We start from the raw sequence: 27,753 nt of genomic DNA on the forward strand, positions 1-27,753 counted from the left end.
TCAGTGTTCAAGCATTTTATTAAATCAGATAAGGAATCTCCACATTGTTGCACATACCAGCTTGTGTACAATTATAAGGGCATATCACTTGTTTACAAAGATATAGCTGAGCAGTAGGTTGAGAAGTTTAATTAATAAGCCATCTTTAACCAAGTAAAATTTCAAGAACATTCAAAGAGGAAACACAGTAAAGGTCATGCATGTTCTAGAACAGTGAATTGACAGAGCTCACTCATTCTATCCTTTACCTTTAAAATGTACATCATATTTATAAACAAAAAATATGAAGATCAGCAGGTTGTCACTTGTCAAATACACATTTCATTCAGGAATATTAAGTCTCTTACTACTTGTTTGATTGGAAATAACTCAACCTTAACCATAGAAAAGAGGTTTTTAAAGAGATTTACTGCTGTGAAATGTATGCCCATTATTCATTATGCCTTGAAGTCACTGAGCTTTTATTAAAGTATGATAAAGCATGATACTCAAACCAGGAATCCCAGCAATGACCTTTTTACTTAGCTACACTAAAATTCGTCCAAGATAAAACACTAGAAGACTAAATAGACTGAGTAGTGAAACAATTCAGTGAGGTTGTAATAATCTAGATCTATTTTAACTTAGGTGACACCAAGTTCAAAGAACCTTAAGAGATCCTATGGACAGTCTTAGGTGACAGTATTGAACTGCCCTATACCAAACAGCTGATTATCATCGGGTTGAGTAGAAAACAAAGTCTTTACTCATGTAGTCTCACACTTATTTGTTTGCATCTACATTTAACTCATGACCACCATGTACTAATAGGTAGGTAGGCATGACCAAAAATCCTTTTGCAAGCTTCGGCTCCCCACACTCCTCACTCCCCCCTCCCCCCAGACCTCCTATACGGGTTTCTCCTGCTTTAAGCTAAAAGGTCAGTTCTGGATTCAAACTTGTATGAACTAAGGTTATAGGAGATAACATGCATATAGGGGATGAAGTTAAATTCATTTGTCAATAGCAAACATTATAAATGTGTGCTACTATTCTGCTAAACAGAAGACCCAGAGAAACCACAAATATAACAAAACACCACATCAGGTTTAAAAATAACCTTTGAATCAACAAAAAGAATCTTGAAGGAAGTAATACTATTTTACCATGGTTGAATTTACCCAGCAAATGTTTAATGACCACAAAATGTTTCTGCAACTAAAACTAAAAGATAGAGAATTATAGGGAGCTAGAAATACATGTTAGATACTAACGATCTTCAAGCTTTGAAGATGTCATTGCATGAAGAAAATTATGGGAAACACTGTCCCCGATAATTACGTACACCCTTAGTGTAACATATGGAGATCACTGCCTCCGATATAGACACTGTGGTAGGCAAAAACTACCTTGTTCTTTATGCATTATGGAAGACACTGCTCCCGATAATGTGAGTTAGGGTTGTGACAAAGGTACTGGAAATTTTGCAAAATTTGAATTACAGTTACACCTTGGATGAATTGAGCTATAAAATTTTGCATATGAACACTATTGCTGCCTTAAGTGACATTAATTTATAATGTGGTCACAACTCATTGCATTTAGGAAAACTACCATTTTTATCTACCTGGCTAAATAAAAGTCTAACTTGATTAGCAACCCCTAATTAAATTTAATTCTTCTCTAATAATTAGCTTTAAATTTTTATTTGAGGCTGTTTTCTAAAACCTTGTTTTCTAAAACAAGTATTGACCATTATAAATGCAAAACTTCCAGTATCTGTTGGGTTTTATTAGCAGATGCTGCTTTTATTTAAAAAAAAAAAAACACGACAGTATAACTGTCATAATTATGGAAGGCACTGCTTCCGATAATTATCTTCTATAAAAAAAACAACACCATTTATAGTGAACTCTGTCACTGATAAATAAACAATAAATATCTCAGAGCCAAAATGATAGAAAGCTTTTTCCAAAAAAATTAACACTTTTACCAAAATTTGGCAGTATGTAATCTTTAAAGTCTGACAAACTGAGTTTGAAATTAAACACCTAAAACTGGTTCTCTTTCAAAATATCTTGGGGAAAAACAACAAACAACTAAACAAAGGCTTATGGGGGAGGGGACAGAGGGAAAGAAAATATACTAGGTCTTTGGCTTCTGGTCTCCTCTCTCTTGATAAATGATCTTGAAGGTTAACACATTAAGGCCTTGTTCCTGCGATAAACAGCTGAACCTTATTTTATCCAGCCAAAGGGCCTCTACTTCAGATCTCACTGGAAAGAAAGCAAGTCCCATCTCTTCTGAAAGTTAACTGTTTCACTCAGGGATGTGGAAACCAGCTAAATCCTTAAAGAAGGCATAGAGCTCACTGGGAGGATAAGCTCTTACAACCTGGTATCTGTTACCCAGCATCAGATGAAGATGGAGAATCCCACTAAGCTACCACTTTTAACCTTCAGCAGATATCACCTTCCTTCCCCACTCAAAAGATACCAGTGTTCATGTCCTTAGGATTTAGAGCAATAGTTCACATAACTGGTTCTGACTTTTTTATAAATGTAACAGAAAAGAGGCAGTTACCATTATGTTCTATTGCGAACATTTTTAAGTGGTTACTCACTTTAACTTGAAGTACAGGTACCTACCCTGTATTAAAAGCTGCTGCCTAAAGACATCTAGTAGTACCAGGATGATTGGGTTGAACTTTAACAATATTAGGTTTTATAGCCCTACTGAAAATTTAGCACAACCAGCACAAGCCACGTACCCTAAGTTATGGGTATCGCATTTAAAAGTCATTGTCAATGTCCCAAATGTCACCAGAGAGGGCATTTGCAGCTCCCTGAATAGTCCAAGTTGCTAAAGCCAGCTGGTTCTTGAACAGTGTTTCATTAAAAGCATTGTTATTTTTCCGACGCAGCTTTAAGTGCTCCAGTAAAGCTGACAGAGTGTGAGAGCCAGAGCCCCAGAAGATATGTCGGAAAGGAGCATCTTTTGGTGATACATAGGGTGAGAGGAAGTGATGTTCCACCTAAAAAAACAAAGCACACAAGAGCGCTTACAGTTATGAGTTTTGTTGTGAGGAAAAGACCTGGTATCTGTCATTCTCCCACTTCAAAGGTAAAAATTTCCCTGAATTTAAGAATGCTGAGAACCAGGCTACTAATCTTCTAATGTTAAAATTGTAAAGCCAAATGTCAATTCCTTTGTAAAGGTGAACTCTTTTTGTTGTTGTTGTTGAGCACACACATGAAAGGTTTACAAATTTCTGCTGTAACAGAATCTTTTTCCAAGCAGACTAAGGGGTGGATTAGAAAACAGAAATACAGAGAAAATGACAGCTAAAAATAATTAATCTCTTCTTCAAAATGTTTTTAAAGCTTAATAAAATTAGTACTAGGCCAAATGTCTCTTGTATTTCCAATTTTGATGTTGCTTTTAGATCTTGTAAGAGTTAAAACCTGTGAATTTTAAAGCGGCAAAGGATTTTATGTTCTGGAGTTATCCTTTTTAGAAATGCAAGATTTACCAACTAAAATTTAACATATTTTAGTCCCTCTTTTTCTCAGGTTACTTACTTTCATGATACGGTCATTGATTTCCCTCATGACAAATCTGTCCGTTCTCTCTGCATTCTTATAATCTGTTGTTAGTTTGGAAGTAGCACGAAAAAAGTCTCCACGAGCAGAATATAGCCACTGTAGATTCAGACCCATCTCCTGAAGCAAAAAAAGAAATTACATTCACTATTAGATGTTATATTTCTAAAGATGTTAGTCTATATACCTTTCTAATTTAGGTGTAGCAACTGGGATTCTGATAAAAGGGGATCGCTCAGAGACAAGTGCAAGATCCAGAGAAAGCTAGACTAAAGCACCTGAACAGGAGGTTACAAGCTCTATAAACTATAGCAATACACTCATATTTAAGCCCAGCATATAGTACAAGTACTACTCTTAGTCTTGTAAGAAAAACATCCTCATCAAAAAATTTAACACAATCTCCTTAGTCCAAGTTATCCTGTGTAGTATATAGTTTCCAGTTCAATTTCCCTACATGAAGCAGTTGAGATCAACAAACTTCAGAATCTAGTTATTTCCATCTGGTTAAGTCCCATTTTCTGGTCAGTTACAATTTGTTACTAGAAAGCCATAATAAGCCTTGGCTGGATAGCTCAGATGGTTAGTCATCCCGATACACCAGGGTTGCAGGTTAAATCTTCCGTCAGGGCACATACAAGAATCAATCAATGAATGCCTAGACAAGTGGAACAACAAAATCGATGTTTCTCTCTCCCTCTAGAGAAATTTTTAAAAAATTAAAATAAATAGAAAGCCATAATAATTAAAATTTGGTTATCAGCTGGAAACCACTTTTGATTTTATCAAATGTTTGACTACCACACAGGATGAACACTAATGTCATCTCCAAAGGCATATATGTCTAAACTCATAGGTTCAAAGTCATAGTTGAGTCTCTGGGTCCTAGCTCTTTATGGGTTGCTTGGAATACATGAACATAGAAACCACAGTTCTAGATTCTAAAATACTGACCGTGGTCTATTCTATCCTAATCTATGACCTATAGCCTCCTGATTTCCCTTCAAATGAGTTGTGGATTCAAAGCAAAATGATACCTCAGTTCATTTTAAAATGTATTTTGGTTACCAATCATGTCCCTCCCCAGGAACAGCTAAACATCATTGTTCAACCTGCTTAATACTACAGCAATAAGAACCTGATTTTAATTAGCGCTCACCTTTATGTCTGTTCTGAACTGGTTCATATCCCTCACGAAAAGAAGCATTTTCTCGTTGTATGCCTCATAGTTCAGGTTCAACTCAACATCATGGGTAAGTTTGATCATTAAGTGACCAGCCACTTCTGCTGCTGCACGGGCCATTTTTTTCAGCTCACGGACCTGCTGCATCAGTGTCTCATAGGTATCCTGGGTAGTACCTAAGTAGGGATAATCTAAGTCCTGGAAAGCAAAGGGAGAGTAATGTGCTCAGGTGGGTTAGAAGAGTAGGTGCCTCACATTCCAGTTACACCATCAATGTAAGAGTAACCGCATTCTTCCCTTGCTTCTAATATATTCCTAACCCCATTTTTCTCTTATCCACTACTTTAAGAAGATACCACTTTTGTTACTTTCTTTGAACCTAACCTACTCCAAGAATGACTACTTTAGGTTCCACAGAATCCCTGCTGTATTACAAGGAACAGATACCCAGAACAGATCTCTGGTCAAATTCCTTCAGTTATACCCTTGTTATCTTCTCTCTGGAAGTTTTGCCCATTTTAATGAGCATTCATGGAATGTACTTTCAATATAAAGTGTTACTACTCTTAAACTAAAATTTCCTTCTTAATCATGCTGCACTTGATCCATTCATACTTTACCTTTCTGACAAGAATGCTTGCTACTCACAAGAACTTCTACCTTCACTAAACAACTCTTAGTAAATATTTCTTGCTCTAGGACCTACCACTGTCCACAGTGACAATCTCATTGATAATCCTTTGGTCTGACTTCAATTCTTTACTTTCAGACTGAACTTTTCTGTATTATCTGTAGCTCTAAACCAGTACTGCTAGGTTTTGACATCTAAGAAGTCATTAAGAAGCTTATAAAAAACATGACTTCTGAAGGTAACAGGAATCACCCATAAATTTCCTCAACCACAGGCAATGACACCTAGCTCTTCCTAATGTACTAAAACATGACCAGCTATTTCAATGCAATTCATTCTGCTACTCTAGCAGGTCAAGGGAATTCTACCTGTTTACTCTCCAAATCCAGATCTCTCATCACTCCCTCATTTCAAACCCTTCCCCTCCTAGTCCAAGGCTAAAACAGAGTGATGAGAAACCTAGTAAAGACCCAGCCTCTAGTGGATCAACAATTTGATGCCAAAGTCAACAGCTTCCACCCTTATCCCCTATACTACTTCTAGGTTCTCTCATGCTCAGATCCTGTTTTCCAACTTGAGCTGGCTTTCCAACTCGAGCCCTTCAGCACAGAAGTCCTCATCGTTCTGTTTACTCTGCCTGTCTTTCAGTGCCTTCTAACTGGCTCCTGTACCAAGCCAATTTTGTTTTCCTGCAGCTTGGTCAGTTCAAAGTTCTGTCTCACATCAGTCTTACAGCTGCCTGGTTTCTTCTTATACACATGATTCCTACTTAAGGACAAATACCTAGAACCATATTTTAAGAGGTATGAGGAACAGCATTGTTCAGTGGAACTTCGGTGGAAATATTCTATCCTTCCACTGCCCAATAGGTAGCCTATTAACTGATCTTACTTAATTGAAGTTTTAGCAAATAAAATCAAACGCTACTTAAGCTAATTGAGACAATAATTCTATTTTTAAACTGATCATAAGGTAGCATGCTTCTTAAAACATTTTAAGTACTCTAAGAAACTTGGTCTCAAAATTGATGGAAGAAGATCCAAGATATAATGCTTTAGAGTTCTTCAAACTTACCTCACAAAAACAGAAAGAAACTGCTGGGATTCCAGAATACGCCAGGAAAGGGAAAGCAGCATTATCAAAAGAAAGCTTCTCACTGCAAGGGAAGGATGTGTTTTTTAGAAAGTTTTCTAAAGAACAGACTATGCTACCATGTAACTTTACTCCTAGCACCTAATGAGGTCTTTTTTTTTTTTTTTAAATATCTTTGTGATTTTTAGAGAGAGGGGGATAGAGATAGAAACATAAATCGGCTGCCTCCTGCACACACCCCCTACTGGGGATGGAGCCCACAGCCTGGGTATGAGACCTGACCCCAGGCATGTGCCCTCACTAGGAATTGAATCAATGACCTCTTGGTTCCTGAGTGGAAGCTCAACCCGAGCCACACCGGCCAGGCCCCCAAATAAGGTCTTAAAATAAATCTCTTTAGGTCTAGGTAAGCTCACTGCAAGGTTACGTTTAGATGTCTACCTAACACAGTAGGTGCTACTGCATGATTGTTTTCCTATCAGGTGATCATTTTTCTCAACTTACGCATTGTTGATCCAGTTGCTATCCCTATATAGAGGCAACCCATTAACTGGATGTTTCACCTGTAAAATAAGAAATTAATTTATCATTAAAACAAACCTTTTTGAAACATTTCTTTTATAAACACTTATAAAAATATTAAAATTTTATTATATCTCCTTGAAAAAAGTTTTTAAAGACAAAAGTCTCAAATTTCTGAAGTTATTCCTACTAAGCTCATGCTGTTAGTTCCTTTAGTTTAAGGTGAGAAAAAATGTTTTCCTACGTAACATGTTAAAAGTGGTTTAACCAGTTTTAAAAGTCCTCTCCTAGCCTTCATGATATGCCTATCTCATTTCTGATTTCTTCCTTCTAGCACATTTTATAGTACTGCTAAGCTAACCTGCAAACACATTACTGCCTTATTGGAAAACCTATTGTAATTCCTAGTTTCCCATGAAATCAAGGTCAAGTTCCCTCATCCTTGATCCCTAACAACTTTAATCACTCCAATCTATAGCCTCTAATCCTATTAGGCAAATCTGATTCCTCGCACATTCAAAACTATGGTCACTCCCATGTCTGTCTTTATTCAATAAATATTTAATCTGGCCTTAAGTCTTGGGGATAGGTTAAGTCCATTTAAAACCTTCCATAACATCCTGACTGTATCTACAGACAACCCTCTGCAGGCACCTACAGTACAGCTTAGGCCTCACGGAATTCCACTACATATTCCTAAACAGACTACACATTGTTTGATCAAAGCCCTTCATAAACCCCCTCCGTCACCTCACATGGTTCAATAGGCTGGGGACAAATAAGCCAAGAGTAGGACTGAAATAATGCTGCTACAAAATTTACTATAAATTCCTGTTATTGGTTACTTATAACAGTTTAAATATCAATGTTTTTCACCTTACGTGAATTAGGCAAAAAATTATACATTTTCGTAATTAGGTATGCACTTACATCTTTCATTGTTTTCTCAATAAGTGAATACAACAGTGGGCTGGCAGAAACCTTGAAAGTGCCATTACCTGCAAAGAGATTATTTTAACATTGTGCCTTCTCTAGTCAAGCAATTTTCACACTGCTACTTCTACAACTACAAGTACTTGGCAAACAGGAAGACAGGAGGACAATAAACTAGATCAGTGGCACATACAACTATCCTCTTTAATGAAGTAGATAAAAATGATCTAGAAATCAAAGTTCTTTAGTGACTGCTAACCTTAATTTGACTCAATTGAAGCTCTTACTACTTGAGTTTACATACTTTAATATTAATGATTTGGTTTTTCAGTACCTATTTGGTTCATCCATGTTAAGGCAGTAAGGCAGTAATCTGCTAGTTACAGTAAGCTTGCTATATGTAATCCATTCTGCTGCATAAGTAAAATGGGAATGACAAATCTAATAAGATTTTAATTGTAACTTCCTCCTTTTTCCCCCAATGAAGACATTTCATGATTCTTTGTTCATCCATTGGCTACATCTGCACTTTTAATAACACTCAAACTCTTTTAATTGGTATCTCTCTCGATGAAGCTACAATCTAGCAATATGTGAACTAGTCTCTAGAATTACCATTTTACATGGCATGATTTAATTCCTTCTGGCTTAAAATATAGTAGTTCTGAAAATTTAGTGCATCAGAATCACCTGGAATGCTTGTTAAACCAGTTTGCTGGACCTATGCTCTCGTTTCTGACTCAAAGCTCTGGGACAGGGCCTGAAATTTTTTCTTATCTAACAGTTCCCAGGTGATCTTGATGCCACTGATCTGGGGACCACAGTGAGAACCATTGCTCTAGACAAGGCCAGCTGCACCCATTTTATTTTATTTATTTAATTCTAACCTGAGGATATTTTTTCCATTACTTTTCAGAGAGAGTAGAATGGGGGAGAGAAAAACATCGACGTGACACACTGATTGGTTGCCTCCTACACATGCCCCGACTGTGGCTGGAGATTGAGCCTGCAAATAAGGTACGTGTCCTCAAACCCAGGACCCTTCAGTCCGTGGGCTGACGCTATAACCACTGAGCCAAACCTGCTAGGGCTCTGGGCCTATTTTATAACTTAATGAACTATTAAGAGAAAGCTAAGCCAATCTTTTGATCTGGATACAGCCAATGTAAATTGTAAAAAGTAACAAATGCTGCTTTAGAAAGCCTTCTGCTGTTTTATAAGTAGTTTATCTAAATTCATAAGCAGCTAATAAAAAGGATACTTACTAAGAACAGCTTTATCCAGATTAATGTAAGTGAAAGCCTTTAAATGCAAGGAGGAAAGGTATCCCTAAAAGAGGAGAAAAAAAAAATCTGTATTAATCTAATCACATAGAATAACTATTATTAGGGGTTTCTTTTTAAATTTGGATTCTATTGAGACTAAATATACAGAGGCAAAAGTGATATATGATCAAATCTATAAGAGCATGGTTTCTGGAGGACAAATTGAGGCAATACAAGTTTGGGTGCCATTTTGGGTACAGTTAATACCTCTAGCCACTCAGTGGCACCAACAGCTCCGAAGTCTCCAGCACTCCAGCTGGCAAAGACAATGCTTCTGCGAGGTTTAAACCCATCTGAAAGACAACAAAAGTTAGTTTTATCTTGGGAAAAGTTACAGGCAGGCAACTGATTTAAGATAAAATCAGAAACTTCTAATTCAAGACAGCAGATTCAAAAATTTCTTTTCCTTTTGAGACACCAGGTAAAAACAAATTTTAAAAGTGATCTACATGATCATATTGTAAGGAAATAAATGCCAAATCACTATGCTGCACAACTGAAACTAATATAATATTGTATGACAACTATATGCAATAAAAATAAATGTTTACAAATTTGAAAAAAGTAATCTAGAAAGAACAAAGTAGGCAATCATTTACAAATGAGATTTCAAGTACACAGCAGGGACCAGCTTACTGAAAGTCACTTTTTCAACTCCATTCTTTGGGTCCCTTAACTTCTGGACCAAGAGATATTTGAAATCATAATGTATCTTCTTGGAGAACAATTTGCTTAAAAGTCAGTCACTTAAAACACTAGATTACTTTAGCCTGGCTGGGTGTAGCTCAGCAGTTGAGTATTGATCTAGGATCCTAGAGATAGCGCTTGATTCCCAGCCAGGGCACATGCCTGGGTTTTGGGCTCGATCCCCAGTCGGGGGCATGCAGGAGGCAGCCGATCAATGACTCTCTCTCATCACTGATGTTTCTCTCTCTCTCTCTCCCTTCCTCTATCTGAAGTCAATAAAGAAATATTTAAAATACAAACAAACAAACCAACCCCATTTGCTAGTCTATGATATTGTAAAATTCACAAATTCACAAGTTATAGGGCAGAGTTTTCAGAGAATTATAACAGTGACAGTTCCTTTGAGGGCTATATGTACCACTGCTCTCTATCCCTTCCCTTTCCCTGGGTATATATTTTCTGCAGTAATGTACTTTTTGGTATGAAAGTTAAACACTGCAACTTACCCTATGATCCAAAGATTCAAGAATGTGATGAAGGTTTGCATGTGTGTGTGGGCAGGTGTAGAGGAGTGGCAAATACATGGGAGAAAGGCTTCAAAATAAGCCTTTACATATTATGTTTATAATATACAAATATATTCTTAAATGTATAAGTATATCAAATTATACTTAATTTTATAATAAAACTATAGAACATTAGTACAGAGGTATGCCACTGCTTGCTTTCAAATAGATTCCTTAGGGGCCATGTTAGATTTGCCGTATCATTCTGGGTATGTCAAACTCAGAATTAGGGCCAAATGTAACATTTTCCAGTGTCTCAAGAGAAACTGATGATTCCCAGTACAATGAAGACACTGCATGGAAAGCTGTTTTCAAAGTCAAAGGCAGAGATATAATGTACAGCACACAGAATATAGTCAATGATATTGTAATAACTTTGTATGGTAACAGATGGTTACTACGCTTATGGTACTCACTTCATAAAGTATATAAAATGTCAATTCACTATGTTGAACACCCGAAATTAATATTGTATGTCAACTATACTTTATTTTGAAAAGTCAAAGGCAGATATAACAAAAGGCAATCTTCTTTATACTTAAGAACTCAGGGTTTAGAAGGAGTGACAAAGGCAAAAGTGAGCAAAGCACATTATAACATTTAAAACTATATGTAGCACACATAGATATTCAAAGTTCTCAAAATTTGCACTCTACCTTTTAAGACCATATCAGAGAATATCTGGGCAAGTTCCAATAGAAGAGCTGTTCCCACAGTGGATTTTACAACTCCAGGACCCCAGGCATCCCTCTGCGCCCCTACTACAACATAGCGATCTTAAAAAAAAGAAATTATACAATGAGCTCTTAAACTGTTTTCCAAGTCTAGAATAAGCACATTCATACATAGCAAGGTAAAAATAAAGTATATGCATTAAGGGTAACAGAGCCTTAAGACTTCGGGGATTAAAAATTCATATGACAATACTAATCTTTTTCCTTATTAGTGTTGCTCCTCTTTCTCTACATTACCAATTAAGTTCACTCATCAGCCATCTATTTGTGCTCACTGTTTAATAAGCAAATGAAGCCCAAGGGCTTTCCATACTAAATGATATGACTATTTGACTGCATTTAAACAGACAGATGGCCCGCCAGGCCAGCGTGGCTCAGTGGTTGAGCATCGATCCATGATCCAGGAGATCATTATGTATTGTCTATAGCTGTTTTCATGTTATATACCAGAGTTAAATGGTTGCAACAGAGACTATATGGCCTGTAAAATGTTTATTATCTGCCCCCTTAAGTAGATATTTGCTTACCGCTGGTCTACTCAATAATTGAAAACAATTTCCTAGTCATAATGGTGAGGTGTATTTTTTAAAGTTTTTGACAAGTTACTTTCCTAGGACCTTATTAGCTCCCACTGGAACTGACGCCTAAACAATTCACTTTAGGATGGACAAGACTTAGCATTTCACACAAAGCCAAGCCAGCCTTCCTACACTCCCTCCTCTGGCCACATGCTTAACACGAAGGAGAAAAACAGAAATACCTAAGTAGAGCAATAGAGAAATGAAAACCAAGGTTCTTTACCTGGTTCTTCAAAGCCTTTAATAACACCAAAGACATTTAAAATTCTTGTCTCTTTCAGCACATTGTTCACAGTGAGTTTCACACTCTTATTCGCTGAGGTTGCCAGCTTACACGAAGCATCTATTTTCCAAGAAGAGGGACAGTCTCCTTCCATATTTCTAGAAGTAAAAAACAAATCAGCACTGAGTTACTGTGGCTTACCCCAGGTTTATGAAATCAGTCCTGGCCGTCCTGCAGAGGCGAGGGTGAGAGGACATGAAGGGAACATACAAAATGGACCCCTAGTGGCATTGTCTATTCTCATCTACAGGCAGTCCCTTCAAAGCCATGACTTACTTCCTTTGTTTAAGCAATTTTTTAAAAAATGTCCTTACCTTCTTCTGATGTGTGCCTTCATGCCAGACAGTTACAGTTTACATTTAAAATTGATACCAAGGGGGACTCAGAATGAAGTTCTATAAAAGCCCATTAATATATTCCCATGTTTCTAACTCTCTCCACTAGCAAGGGTAGTATGTATGCAGGCTTATCTCAGTTATAAAAGAATATTGTCATTAATATTAAAACAATGACTACTCTAAAGGGGCTTACTTACATAAATACAGTTGACCCTTGCACAGCAGTTTGAACTTATTTATTGAAAAAAATTTGTGTATATGTACATTACTATAAATGTATTCTCTCTTCCTTATGATTCTTTTAACACTTTTTTCTAGCTTTACTGTAAGAATATAGTGTATAATATACAAATACATATACATATAACAGAATATGTTAATCAGCTGTTGATATTATTGATCAAGAGCAGGCCATTAGAAGTTAAGTTTTTGGAGAGTCAAAATTTATACATGGGCCCAGCCGGGCGTGGCTCAGTGGTTGAGCGTCGACCTGGGATCCAGGCGATCGGGGTTCGATTCCTGGTCAGGGCACATGCCCGGGTTGCGGGCTCCATCAATGACTCTCTCTCATCATTGATGTTTCTATCTCTCTCTCCCTCTCCTTTCCTCTCTCTGAAATCAATAAAGATACATTAAAAAAAAAATTTATACAAGGATTTTCAACTGTGCAGGGGGTAGGGTTGGCAGCCCACCCCCTGCACTGTTCAAGGATCAATTGTATGTCAAAACATTATTACCCTTCACAACACAAGGACAAACTAGGGGGCTGGCTTCACAGGTTAGTGGGAAAATTTTCCTGATTCTAAATTTGGTATGAGTCAATAAGAATCACCTATTACAAATGCCTCTTAGTATTATTAATAGTTGCATAGTATTTTACAAAGTCCTTACATGTAGATGCTCTTCGAGACCAATCACCCTATTAGGTAGAATATATTTTAGCTATCCAATTAAGTCAAAGAAACATCATCAGTGGGGTTAGAGTATCTTGCTCTATGTCACATAGCAAATAAATGCTCCCATGAGTGTCTGAAATTGGATCTATATCCTATGCCAATACCAGGTAGGAAATATGTCCAGATCAAGATAAAAATTAATGACATGTCCTCTAATCAGATGGGGTTCTGTTTTTCAAAAGGGATGCTGATACACTAGGGATATGAGAACTGAGGATATTAAATCTATAGACAAGAAAAATTAGATTGTTCTATTGCTAAAAAGAAAATCCAGAACTAACAAGTGTTATAGGAAATAAGATTTCAGCTCTACGGGAATTCCAACAGATCATTAATAATTGAATGGGTTGCCATAGGCAACAAAGTCCTTTACCACAGGAAGTATTCAAGCAGAAGCTATGCCAGCAATATTACATAAGGAATTCACTGCGTGAACTGAACAGGGACTCCTTGAGTTTATAAATCCACTATCTATTATTAATATCACTTTATGGAAGAAAAATTTCATTTTTATCTACACCAAGTTAATAGCTACCCATCCCTCAAATGTGAAAAACTATAGCCAATTGTTTTAAGATTTTATCAAATCAACAAATTATTCCTCCCTAATCATAAAGCTTCACCTTGCAAGACAGTTTTCGAATAAGAACTTACCCAAACAGTTTCTCTGCAGAGGCTCTGGAAATTGTTTGGACAGGTATATTAGGCAATCCTGATGACTGAGATGGTGGAAACTGAGTGTGATTGAAAGAAGGGAATCCCGGTGTATAAGGGTCACCTGTTCCCAGATGAGCCTAGTAAAACAAAAGAGTAATCAGCTCTATCATGTACCTATTCAAGAATTTTCCCTGTAAGATTCAGATTCAGTATGAGGCTATAGGTCAAGCTTAGTTTAGCACCTTAGTGTCTGAAAGTCTCTGTGGCTCTCTGATACGTGACTCTTGTTCTTGTTTATATGGCACATGCCAAATTCAACTTAAGACACTACACTAGTTCCCCCATATCTGTGGGGAATATATTCCAAGACCCCCAGTGGATGCCTGAAACTGGGGACAGTAGTGAACCCCACATATACTATGTTTTTTTCTATACATACACTTACGGCTTCCTCTTTGGCATATCCAAACTGCCAATATCCCTACTCTTGCACTTTGGGGCCATTATTAAGTAAAATGAGGCTTTCTTTTTATCTTTATTGTTGAAAATATTACATGTCCCCTTTAACCCCATTGATCCCCTCCACCCCACATCCACCCCATCCCCAGGCCTTCCCCAGACCAATGTCTGTGTCCATGGGTTATGCTTAGAAACATATAAATTCTTTGATTAATCTCTCCCTGCCCACTCCCCCCTCCCCACCTTCCCTGAGATGCCTCAGTGAAATGAGGCTTTCTTGAACATAAGCACTTCCATACCATGATAGTCAATCTGATAACTGAGACGGCTACTTAGTGACTAACGAGTGTGTAATGTGTACAATATGTTGATACTCTGGAGAAAGGGATGGTTCCAGCCCCAGGCTGGAGTAGGATAACTCAAAATTTCATCATGCTACTCAGAAAACTGCACAATTTAAAACTTATTATTTCTGGAATTTTCCATTTAATATTTTCAGACCACAATTGACAGTAGAAAACTGAAAGCAAAACTGCAGATAAGGAGGGACTACTATACTGATAAAGCACTTTTAGCAAAAAGTAATGACTAGGTCTCAAAGTCGTATGATCCACCTCCTTGCTTACTGCTAAAACTCTCCCAGAAAAAATAAAGTATTTAAGGAAGACACAGTTCTATTTCTACTAATGTAAGTGAAATCTAGCAATAATTTTGAGAACCCCAAAAATTCATTTGCTCAAGAAATAAGAACTCACATGTCCAAAGACTGGAAGATCTGCGTTAACAATGGGAAATTTAGTAAAGTCCATGTAGATCAAAACACCAATTGCATTTAAACTTTCAGCATTTGCAACCTAAAGAAAAACACATAAAGCTCAGAATATGAAGATCGGATCATATAAAACTGGAATAATACATACTGGACTTTATGCTTAAGGACAAAGGGCTACAGAAGATCATACCTATGCTCCCAAATGTTTCAAATAGCTTTTATGTTTAGGAAAAATATATGCCTTAAAGCTCACTACGAAGAGTTTAAAAGAGAAATAATAAAAATCCATCCAAGATAATCACTGTCTTTTGCTATGTTCCATTCTAATTCCTTGTGTAGGTGTGACTTTTAATTTTCCTTTTTATAAAACCTAGTCATAACTGAATTCTATATATACATAAAACTCAGTTACACAGACACAATTTAAAATGTTTTCACTTAAACATTTTTGATGAGTTCATTTTCACTGAAAGGTAATGGCTACAAAATAATCAAAGTGGATATGTCATAGTTTTGAAGTACCCCATAACTTGAGATAATTGGGATTTGTTGAGTACTTTAATAAATTAAATTATATTATCAGGTATGACTGCTGGTTTTCAGAATGTAATAAAATAATACCATTTAATCGAGAAGGATATGACAGGCATGTATTTAATAACTCATACTCACCTTTTCGGCAAAAGTGATTTTCCCTGCTCTAACAATCACTAAAGATCCATTCACAGGAGTGCTTAAAGACTCAAAGTCTTCTTTAGTGCCAAAATTAGCATGGACCAGTTTGCCCTAAAATAAAGACATTAGATTTAATGAGCATTATGGCATTAGAACAGCCATGGAGTCTAAGGCAGATTGGTTTCACAGATCAAACCCAAGACAGGGGAAAAAAGGGCAATGCTGTCTTTAACATTCACTGATCTCTTTACATTTAACCTATTTTACAGTGTTTCAGACATCTTGGGGGAAGAGAAAGGATAACAGGATATGTTAAACAAAGACACAGACCAATATAAATACTGTAGGCTAGCCATGGCAGCACCAATTACATAATGTTCCTGCACTTGAACCCCAGACAACTGAGGTCATAACTGAAAGTTCTAACAACAAATGTATCCAAAAATAGTCAATTATAATAAAGTGACTTGCATAGACCCACTTTTAGATGTTTATGTAAGTTGTCATCAAAACGTTCCTCAACTTATTAGAGTTCAGATGTGCAGATATAAACTGACATGAATAAACAAATATCTAAATAGAGAACGCTTGCAGGGGAACTAAAATCCTCAATGTTCTTTCCACCCACCTCTAAACCCCTAGTTTGTGGATAGCCAGGGAAAGTGATATAGCACAAGCAAGCAGGAAGACAGAGATTAACCATAAAACTTTATCTAGCTAAAAAGGCATCCACTAGACAGACCCCTGACATACATGTATGTGGTGTTTTTTGTGTGCGTGTTGTTTTTAAATTTATCTTTACTGTTGAAAGTATTACAGATGTCCCTTTTTTCCCCACTGACTCCCTCCACCCCCCAGGCCTTCACCACACTATTGTCTGTGTCCATGGGTTATGCATACAAGGGATGTAATGTTAGAGAAGAGACTTGCATAAAGTGAGGAAACAAGCCATGCTGATATTTAGGAAAGAGTGGTCCTGGTAAAGGAAAAGGCAAGTTTTATAAAGGCCTTGAAGTGAGAGTGTGCTTGAATTTGAGTGTTTGAGGAACAGAAGGGAGATCAGAGTGGTGAGAAAAGACTGAGAGACAAGAGCAGCAGGATTACTTAGGGCCTTGCCAACCAAGAGGAGGATTTTGTAAATTTTATTTTACCATGGCATAGAAGGGTTAAGAACAAAAATATCTCATGATCAGTTACATTTTACAAGTAAATTTTACTACAACTCCTAAGAACAGTAAAGACAATGAGTTTCTGAGCTATTCAACAGAGAAGAAGAAAAATCATGCACTGTTTGGCTTACTCACAGTAACTGTCGTAGCCTTACTATACGCCACGTAGCCCTGAGGATTCTCCACCAGGTAGAGCCCACTGCCCCTACCTATGAGGGTCACTGAGTTTTGAGCACTGTTAAAAAGATTAAGTTAAAATGAAGGTAAGATCACCATTGGGGGGAAAAAATTAAATGGCTTTAATACATTTAGTCTTTGCTATATTTATAACTAAAAGTAGCTACTTCTGTAAAATAAGTTTATCATCTTTCAACATACCTGCCTTTGACCTGAATCTTAACAAAATGTTCATCGTGCCAGACTTTGCTGAGTTTAAGTTTGCGGAATTCATTTTCAAGGTAATAAGCAAGGTTTTCATCTTCTTGAGATCCAGCCTCATGAGGACCTTTGTTTAGCTGCCTGGAGGAAAAAATGTTAGTTAAAATAAACATCAAACTCAAACATCAAGCAAATTGGTTTTTTGAAATTGAGATAGCATTGGTTAATAACATTACATAAATTTCAGGTATACACCATTATAATTTGATATCTGTATGCACTACAGCATATTCATAACCAAAAGTCTAGTTTCCAACAAATAAATTGTTTTAAAAGCATAACTTAATACTATCCATTAGAATTATAAATTAACAGTGATGGACTGGCCAGATAGAGATCAATTTAGGAGAAAAAAACTGCCCAATATCTGAAGAAACTTATGACTTCAAAAGTGTTTAAACCACTTTATCAACTGTAAAGTACTCCTTCAAGAGCCCCATCCCAATATAATATATCTGTCCAGAATAGTTTTAGGGGAAATGAGCAGATTCCAGAAGATCTTTTTTGAGAAAAATGAGATAGTATTACTGTGGTGAACTCAAGATTACAGCTTCAACTTTCACCTACTTTGAAGCACCGTGAATCCCCTAGAAGTAAAACTGCTAATCCTGACCTACCATGGCTATTTGCAAATATATACGGCATATTAGTTATTTGATCTTTCCTTATGGTAGACTATACTCTCACTTCATCCATAATGCCTGGTACACAGAATACACAAAAGTATTCATCAGATAAGGTAAAAGATGAATTTGTTCTTTATACTGAGTTAGATGAGGCTAAGGAAGATACTAAAAATCTAAGGATCACCCTGGCCGGTGTGGCTCAGTTGGTTAGGTGTGTGCAGTGCACCAAAAGTTAACAGGTGATTCCCAGTCAGGGCACCTGCCCAGGTTGCAGGCTCCATCCCCAGGAGGGGGAGTGCAGGAGGCAGCCAGTTGATGTTTCTATCTAAAATAAATTTTTTAAAAAATCTAAGGATAGAAACCTTAAGAACACTTCTTAGGGCATGGATTAATGAGTGAGAACCAGAAAAAAATCAAGGAATACTGGACATGTAAGTAGTCAAGTTAGTCTTGATCTAGAGGATGAAGAAGGCTACTGATGCCTTTGTGGAGAGTAGGAGAGCTCAGCATGACTTAAAAAAAGGCTAGTGTCAATTAAAAAAAAAAAAGCCCAGCCCAGCAGGGGGTGGCTCAGCAGAGGGGACCTATGATCCCAGGAGATAAGAGGTTTCATTCCTGGTCACAGCACACTCCCAGCCTGCAGGCTCAATTCCCAGCAGGGGGCGTGCAGGAGGCAGCCGATCAATGACTCATCATTGATGTTTCTCTCTCTCTCCCTCCTTCTCTGAAATCAATAAAGACATATTTAAAAAAATAAAAGGGTTAGGATGGAAAATCAGAGCAAAAGAAAGTCTGATAGCAAGCAACAAGAGACAAAGAACCAGATGACAAAAAGATTAAGGACTTGTGAATTTTTTTAAGAAAAAGCAGAGTCCCCACAAAAGTTCTACCTTTTTTCCCCTATCAATAGTTTGAATTCTGCCCTAGCAGGTTTGGCTCAGTGGTTAGAGTGTTAGCCCTCGGACAGAAGGGTCCAGGGTTTAATTCTGGCCAAGGGTACGTACCTCAGTTGCAGGCTCCATCCCCAGCCCTGATTGGAGCATGTGCAGGAGGTAACCAATTGTGTCTCTCTCACATCAATATTTCTCTCTCTCTCTCTCTGAAAAGAAAAACTATCCTAGAGTAAGGATTTTTAAAAAACAAACATACTTTTAGTTCTTTACTAACTCCTTCCCCTCTAAAAAACATGGGAAGTCTCCCTACTCTAAAAAGCCTTTCCTCTAGACTGTCAGCTTTGTTCAGGTATTGAGGTTGAACTTGTGAAGTAGCTCAGGCTTACCTGATTGTGTTGATGAAGTCTGTGGTATCCAGTTTTTCTGACAACATTGCTTTGAGGTCTGTCCAAAATAAGTGGGAAGGTACTTCAGGGAAGTACTCTTCTGTTTCCTCTGTCTCCGGAGACTCTGTTTTATCACATTCAGCTTTTGGCTCTACACGTTTACAATAGCCCAAATAGCCAACCATAAATCCTAAGGATGAAAAATTACAGAGCTGAATTCACAGAATTTTATTTATAATCTACTCCTATAGGGCCTGGCCAGCTCAGCTCAGTGGTTGAGCATCGACCTATGACCCAGGAGATCATGGTTCGATTCCCTGCCAGGGCACATGCCCGGGTTGCCGGCTTGATCTCCAGTGGGGGGCATGCAAGAGGTAGTGGATCAATGACTCTCTCATTATTGATGTTTCCACCTCTCTCTCCCTTCCTCTCTTTGAACTCAATAAAGACATAATAATAATAATAATAATAATAATAATCTATTCCTATAGGGATTGTTAATATTTTCGGCTAAGTCTTGAAAATACTGGTTTTAATCAAATTTAAAGCAGTTTGAAAGGAATTAATATATATGTTCTATATTTTATACCATTTAATCTAATAAATTACATAATAACTTTAAACAGTTACCTTTTCAAAGCATAGGTATCTTTTCTTCCCAGAAGACTTCCTTGAATCCTTAGGCCAAGCTTCTATGCTACAAATATCCTGTACATATTTCTAGTCTAACATTTGCACATTACACTGAAATGATTCATGTCTTTTTTTCTGACCAGGCTAAACTCAAAGACAGGTATAGAATCTTAACGATTGCGTTCCTAGTACCTAGCACAGTGGCACATAAAAAGGTACAATATGAATGTTTGCTGAATTGAATTAACAGCTTCCTAGAGTTGGTGACAAGGAACATTTAAGTTTTGAACAGGACTCTTACCGATCAAGAAAAAGATAATTATAGCAATAGTCCCACAGCAGATAAATCCATTAAACCTTTTTCGTTTTGCAACTTGGACACGATTACCCCTCTTGTTATTGTCAACATCTTCTTCGTCTGCAGCTAGTTTCATCTCCACATGACTGTTATCGCCATCTATTTGCTGTGCAAGACTAAACCGGGTATACGACAATGGTTCTCCACCAAACTAAGATTTTTTTAAAACAAGAGAAAGAAAGCATTATGGAAAAGGAGCGTTAACAAAAAAGTTTGTTTGGGTACTATACATATTATTGGGCCATTACTATAACTTGCTATATGTTCTTAAGGAAATAAAATTTCCCTTTCAAACCAATATTCTTCTTTGTGCCCAGTTCTGTCAGTGGCAGCAGATGAGGGCCAGATAATACACTGGTCTTTTTCATCTCATTCTGCCTTTTCACTCAGAGTTTCTGTTATGTATATCTACTCATATGTATTTTGATCTGTGCTTTCTTTAGTTCTTCTGATCTACTTAGCAGCCCCCCTCCACCATGCCCCAAATGCCCTAAAATTTGACAAGATTTTCCATAATTAATTCTACTCAAGACTAAGTATATTCTTTTGTGGGATGAGTTATGCCTCAAGATCATCCTTTCAAATGTAAATGAAGACCTAATAGCCTTGGGTATTATTTCATATTTACTTGGTGTAAGTCATTATTGTATACTTCATATTCTTACAAACTGGTGACAGAGCCCAGCTAGCATGGCTCAGCAGTTGAGCATGGACCTATGATCCAGAAGATTGAGGTTCGATTCCCGGTCAGGGCACATGCCCGGGTTGCGGGCTTGATCCCCAGCAGGGGGAGTGCAGGAGGCAGCCGATCAATGACTCTCTCCCACTGATGTTTTTCTCTCTCTCCCTCTCCTTCCTCTTTCTGAAATCAATAAAAATATAAAAAACAAAACAAAAAAACTGGTGACAGAAATATAAACTTAAAATATTTTACCAAGTTGGAGAATGCTGATCTGGCTTGATCCATCATTCTGAGCTGCCACACAGAAGAGCCTGGTAATACAATAGAGAATTATGGTAATGAGACAGATGCCATTGTATCATAATAATAAAGCCTTCCATTACCACAATAGATTATTATGTATCAAATATACTTTTAAATATTATCACTTTTCTAGAAAGGGCCTTTCACCGAGACATTTAGTTTACATGACAACTAAATTTAGTGTAATCCTTGATTAGATCTGGAATTGAGGTGTGGTGGGGTGGGGGTGGGGACAACTTCAAGGACATTATTGGGAGAAATACAGGATTTGAATGTAAATTATATACCGGAAACCAGTATTGTATCAATGTTAGATTTGGGGAGTGTGACAATGGTATTGTGTTTTTCGAGAGAGCCTTGTTCTTAGGAGCTTAATGGTTAAAAATTTAAGGATGAAGTATTGTAATGTCTGTAACTTACTTTCAAATAGTTCAGTTTTTAAAAAGTATATAAGAAATAATGCAAATGTGAAAACTTAACAATTGATGAGTCTAGGTAAAGGGTACAATGGATAGGCATATTACTATTTCAAATTTTCCTGCAGGCTTAACATTTTTCCAAATTAAAAATATGAGGAAAACTAGTAAGACTGTCATCCATGGTAAGTAGGTTTAAGTAACTGAATTTAGTCAAAGGGACAAATACAAAAGACAATAGACTGGCACCTGGAGAAAAAAAAAAGCCAAAGGACAATTAAGTCAAGACTCACTGATGGATCATGCTACATAGATCACTAAGAAAGCATCTCCAAAAGAAAGGAAAAACCTGATCCTTCTGATTAAATGAAGTTCCTATAAATGACTTGATAGAGCTTTTGATGCAAAAAGAATACACAAAAGGAAAAACAGAGTATACTATTTTCTAGATGAAGAGGCCAATTATCTGAGAGGTTAAGTGACTTGTTCAAGGCTGAAAACTGGTAATCTAAAAATGAAGTTCAATGTGTTACTGGTTTGTGGAAACTGTGTTCTCATCTCCAGAAATACTAAAAAATTAATCTTAACTTTTTCAAAGCAATATACCTCTATAACCAACAGAGAGTCCTATTTAAGTTAAAGTATTGGTATTAACTGAAATCTGGATTTCTAATTTGGTTTGAGTGCATCTAGACACTTGAAAGTGACAGTATGTTGAGATATATAAAATGAACATTTGTCATGCTATCTATTTTACAGCTTTTCCAATACTGCAAGTACACTTTACAGCACATTTAACACTCACATGGCACAAAGCAAGTTGTGAGATATATGCAGATTGTATTATATAAACTGGAATTAGAAAAGTCTATCAAAACCTATTAACACATTTTATTTAATTCTGTAGTTTTCAAGACCAGAGCCAATACATAGATCATATTCTTAGAAGCACAATCTCTTGCCCCATCTGGCACAAAATGTTTATCACTACGGCTGCACCAGAACTGAACTAACCCAATCACTAGAGCCAGAGCTAGAAGGCCCCACCCTGAACCAAGTTTAATCACCCTTTTCTAGGAAAAAGCAGCTTATGAGTTTAATTCTCATCTGAATCAGCCATTCCTCAAGGTTTCTAGTTTTAATTTTAACAGAGTGACAACATATTTAAATAAATGATCTAAATGATGATGAGATTGAGTGATTGCAAGTCTACATTAAAACATGTAACTACGATTTTGTATAATTAAAATCTAAGTACATTTTTTTTACTGAGAAAACAGATGTTATTTCTATTTCAATCCCCAGACACAAAATTAAGCATATAACATCAAAGAAATCAAGTCAGAGGGAAAAAATTGTGACCTAGGCAATTCCTATTGTAACCTCAGACCTGTGAGGAACACAATGCTATGATATCCACCAAAGTTATTAGTTTTATATACAGCAAATTTGAGTAGTTCTTTCAAAATTACCTCACATATAGGAAAGTCTTCTATTTAAACAAACCGCTTAATGAATTTTCTTCCAACTGAAATTACTCTAATTTAAGTGCTCTAAAAGCATGGGAGAGAAGCTTTCCATCCTAGTTGCAATAACACTATCCTGTCTATAAGCAAGTTCGGTTAAAGGGCCATATCCAAAAGCCAAACAACTCTTACTTGGCTTAGTCAAGATGTCACCACCAATGCCAATAATATACTGTAAGAAACAAACCAAATATTACCTTGATTTTTATTCATATGAGCACTTTGTATATCTTTGGTGTTCTTAACAATAACTATTCAGTCGCTCACATTAATAATGAAAATTAAGGTAAGCAAAACAGAGCCCCGTGTATTCTGGACGTGAAATGGAAGGAGGATCTGAAATGTTTTCAACTGAGTCTTTAAAATTCAATCTTATTCCTATTTTCTTTAAATGTGGCATTAATTTCTATTAATTTTTTATTTAATTTTTTTAAATCCTCACCCGAGGATATTTTTTCCATTGCTTTTCAGAGTGGAAGGGGGGAGAGAGAGAAAGAGAGAGAGACAAGAAACACATCAATTCGAGAGAGACATCAATTGCCTCCTGCACCAGCTGTGAGGGGGACCAGGGATTGAGCCTGCAACCAAGGTACATGCCCTTGGCTGGAATCAAACCCAGGACTCTTCAGCCTGCGGGCCAAACACTCTAACACTGAGCCAAACCAGCTAGGGCTAATTTCTATTTAATTTTTAAAAATAGTAATTATCTGGAGGTCTTAAGCTCCTTTGGGGTGTCTCGAAACCCGGGAGACCGGGAGATAGGAACCAAAATACACTCTCATCTATTTATAATACACTCAAAGCAGCTACCCCATTTTACCTGGAATAAAAATAAGACACTTGTTTGTTATTACTGAAAAGCTCACCTCAATTTAGAAAAGAGGCCCCAGTTTCAAGTTCTGAGCTCACATATAGCGAATTTCCTCTGCCCACTTGAGGCTCCATTTAGACATTCACTGCCCTCTACTTTCTCCAAAATGAAACAATCCAAACCCTGCCTTTACCCACTAACGTTCTTCCTCTGTTCATGAAATCCTCATTTTTTCCAGGCTCAGCTCAAGGGCCATCTCTGTGAAGCCTCCTCTGACTGATTTCCCTATCCTATAATACTTGATGTGGAATTACATGGTAATTAAGAAAGTAAAGACTTTATTTCTTAACACAGGGGCATGCTTAATGTATATGAGGTTCATTGTTCATATCATTTGGAAATGATACAAAAATATAATGAAAACCTTATACCTGGAATCTTTTCCTATCCCTGCAACTATTCTGGTTTATCCTAAAATCACTGGGCAAAGCTTGGGTAGTAGGTAGATTACAAAACTTTTGCAGGGCTCTCAGAACTCATACTTGTGTATACGCAGACTGACTTGTAAAGAGTAGGTCAAGGTCTTTCCTAGCTTTAAGAATCTAAATTAAAAAGGCAGTGGAGAAAATCAAAGAAAACAAGCAATATCTTTATTCCCATTCAGAAGATTGCTCTAGTGGAAGATCAGGACCACTTGAAGTCATTGCAGTTTTCCATGCAGTGCTCATCTGGGAAAGCATACAGAAGGCACACACACAAGTTTCAAAAGGCTTCAGAGGATATATATATTTTTTTAAATTGATTTTCTTGAGAGAGGAAAGAAAAACACCCATTGGTTGCCTTCCACAGAGCACCCCAACCAGAGATCAAACCCAAAACCTGGGTATGTGCCCTGCCTGGAAATTGAACCCGCCACCTTTGGGTGTACAGGATAACACTCCAACCACATCAGCCAGGGTGAAGATCTTTTAACTAGTTTTCATTGTTGTCTAATTTAGCTCCATTATAAATAAGTACATTACCAGAGGCAAATAAATGCCTCGCCTTAGGGGAGAATTAGCCAAGGTGTTCTTCCCTATCCAACAATCTTCAGCACAGGCTAGAAGCACACCATTACTCAACAAAGAACATTCCATCAAAGACAAATTAAAGGGTGCTATGCTATATTTAGACTTTTGGAATATATTTCATATCAATGACAAAATTTAATTCTGGATTTTCTTGTGAAACATACTGAGTTTATTATATCCAAAACTGAGGGGGGGGGGAGGAGAACAGCAGGGCCAGCAAGTACCTTAGAGTGCCTAGATTTTCACAGTAAAAAAACAACTTTTGTAAATCACCTAAAATATTTTTGTCAATAAGGTCAAACTCCCCAGCTCAAAAACAACTGAATCAGCATCTAGTATTCCCAACTCACATTTAAGCACAGAACAAAAATATTACATATCTAAATACTTCTGTAACAGGACAACTGTTTCCTACTTCAATCCTGTTAACAATCCCTCCCCCCCCCAAGAAAACAGGAAAAAGTAGCAATCAAGTTTTCTTTTTTTTCTTTTAAATACCTTTATTGATTTCAGAGAGAAGAAGGGAGAGAAAAATAGAAACATCAATGATGAGAGTCATTGATCAGCTGCCTCCTGCACTCCCGGCACTGGGGGATCAAGCCCGCAACCCTGGCATATGCCCTGACCGGGAATCGAACTGCGATCTCCCGGATCCTAGGCCGATGCTCAACCGCTGAGCCACGCCAGCCGGGCCCAATCAAGTTTTCTGATGTACCCAAGGTCACTACAATGTGCAGAGGGAAAATGTCAACCGAAAATAGTCAAGTTACAAAATACTATTTTCTTACCCACTCTCCTACCTTAGAGAGCTGTCTACATCCCTAATTTGACCACATCCCTAATTTCCTGAAGGTGCAAGTCAATTCCAATCCAAATAGTTTTTACTAAGCCTCTAGACCACAGCTTTCACAAAGTAGTTTTACTTCCATGGTCTCCCATCTTATGGTGAGGAGAGCGAAGCAATCTGATCATTCTCAACGCACTCGCGGAGCCTGCAGTGTTCAATCGGCTTCTGTCTCGGGAAAACTGAGAAGCCCCACACGAGGCCAAGAGGCAGCGTGCGGCAAGAAAGATCAGGTTATACCGGAGAGTTCAAGTGTACAGCTCACAGAAACCCCCAACTAAATGCCCAGGACACATTAGAAACCGAATCCAGGGCAGCTTTGTTCCTTTCAGCAGTTGAGACCAGGTTCCGGCGCGAGCGCCAAGGGAGCCAAGGGCTACCAGCTCAAGGTCACTCACGCAGCCCTACAGCCATTCCCTGGGGACACTTCCTAGAGCAGCCACGTGCTCGCGGCAGAGCGGGCCAACCCTGCGGCAGCATGGCTGGCGCGGCGCGGGGCGGACACCTCGCTCCCGAGCCCGCGGTGTAGAGCTGTCCCACGCGGTCCTGCATCGGTTAAGTGCCAGCTAGTGAGGACAAGGGATCGGGTGGCCTGAGCAGCCGGAAGCAGAATGGCGGGGCGCAGAGTGACAGTTGGGAACCCTACATCTCGCCCTCACAGCCCTAACTGGGAAACCACTCGCCGCTCGGCGACTGAGCCGAGTAGGGAGCAGAAAAGAAGAGAAGGGCAGCCCCTCTCCCCACTGCCGAGCCAACCCGCTGCACCTGCAGCCCGCTCCCCGCGCCGCCGCGGCCGCTTCCCCACACGCACTCGGGTCCCGCTCCATCCCGCCCGCCCGCCCGGAGGAGCCGCAGCCTCCCCGCGTCGCCCCGGGGATGCTGGACAGCACCGAGCGGGGGCGCTCCACAGATCGTCCGGACCAGCCCAGCCTCGCAGGCCCCGCGGGGCGGTGGAGTATCGGCAGCCGCGCGTCACTCACCCCTGAGCCTTCTCCGCCTCCTCCGCCTGCCCTTCCCCAGAACTCCACCCGCCGATGCTGTGGCCCTTTGAGCCGGTAGCTGGCGGGACCAGCTGTTTATAGCCTGGCCCCGCCTTCCGCGACCCCCCGCGGGCTTTGCGTCACTTCCTGCCGCACGTATACCTACGGAGGTGCCCGGAAAACGGATCGCCCGGGGCGAAGGGTGCGCACGCACCGGTACCTGGGCTGGCCTCGAGGACGAGGGGGGGCGGGAGGGGCGGGGCCGGGGGAAGGAAAAGGCGCGAAACCTTCGGCTGCGGGGGGTGGGGTGGGGTGGGGTGGGGGTGGGGAGGCCGGGGAAGGCGTGATTGGCGCGCGGCCTGCGGCCGGCCGCACTCCGCTGGGATGCCGCCCGAGCTCCGCTACCCCGAGCCAGCCGTCTAACCTTGACGGATCACCAGTCCTGGCAGTGCAAGGTCAAGTGCTGTTAGCGTTCACTCCTAAATGTTGGATTCTTAGCACTGAAATAATTCTTCTAAAGCGTACGTCCTTGATGGAATATTAGGTAGCCACTAAAGTCATATTGTGCAGATATATTTTGCAGTCTCAGAAATACTTAGGATAAGCCAAGAAGAAAAATAATTAAAAACAAAAAGCAAATTTGTAC

General features: G+C 38.6%; 1 protein-coding gene across 1 annotated transcript; it reads right to left on the minus strand.

The window, feature by feature from the left end:
• Window positions 1-27,123, minus strand: TFRC (transferrin receptor). The gene is made up of 19 exons (XM_087818209.1): window positions 27,108-27,123; window positions 21,410-21,468; window positions 20,419-20,626; window positions 19,485-19,674; window positions 17,520-17,660; window positions 17,277-17,376; window positions 15,970-16,083; window positions 15,281-15,379; window positions 14,064-14,203; window positions 12,056-12,213; window positions 11,177-11,296; window positions 9,475-9,560; window positions 9,208-9,271; window positions 7,940-8,007; window positions 6,992-7,050; window positions 6,470-6,551; window positions 4,741-4,962; window positions 3,561-3,701; window positions 1-3,013 (listed from the first exon to the last, which is right to left on the minus strand). The coding sequence occupies exons 2-19, from the start codon at window positions 21,443-21,445 to the stop codon at window positions 2,771-2,773; spliced, it is 2,271 nt and encodes a 756-aa protein (XP_087674335.1). The 5' UTR covers window positions 21,446-21,468; window positions 27,108-27,123; the 3' UTR covers window positions 1-2,770.
• Window positions 27,124-27,753: the final 630 nt, after the last annotated feature.

Source organism: Miniopterus natalensis, chromosome 6, assembly GCF_054644295.1.
Source record: "Miniopterus natalensis isolate mMinNat1 chromosome 6, mMinNat1.hap1, whole genome shotgun sequence".
NCBI classification, from domain to species: domain Eukaryota; kingdom Metazoa; phylum Chordata; class Mammalia; order Chiroptera; family Miniopteridae; genus Miniopterus; species Miniopterus natalensis.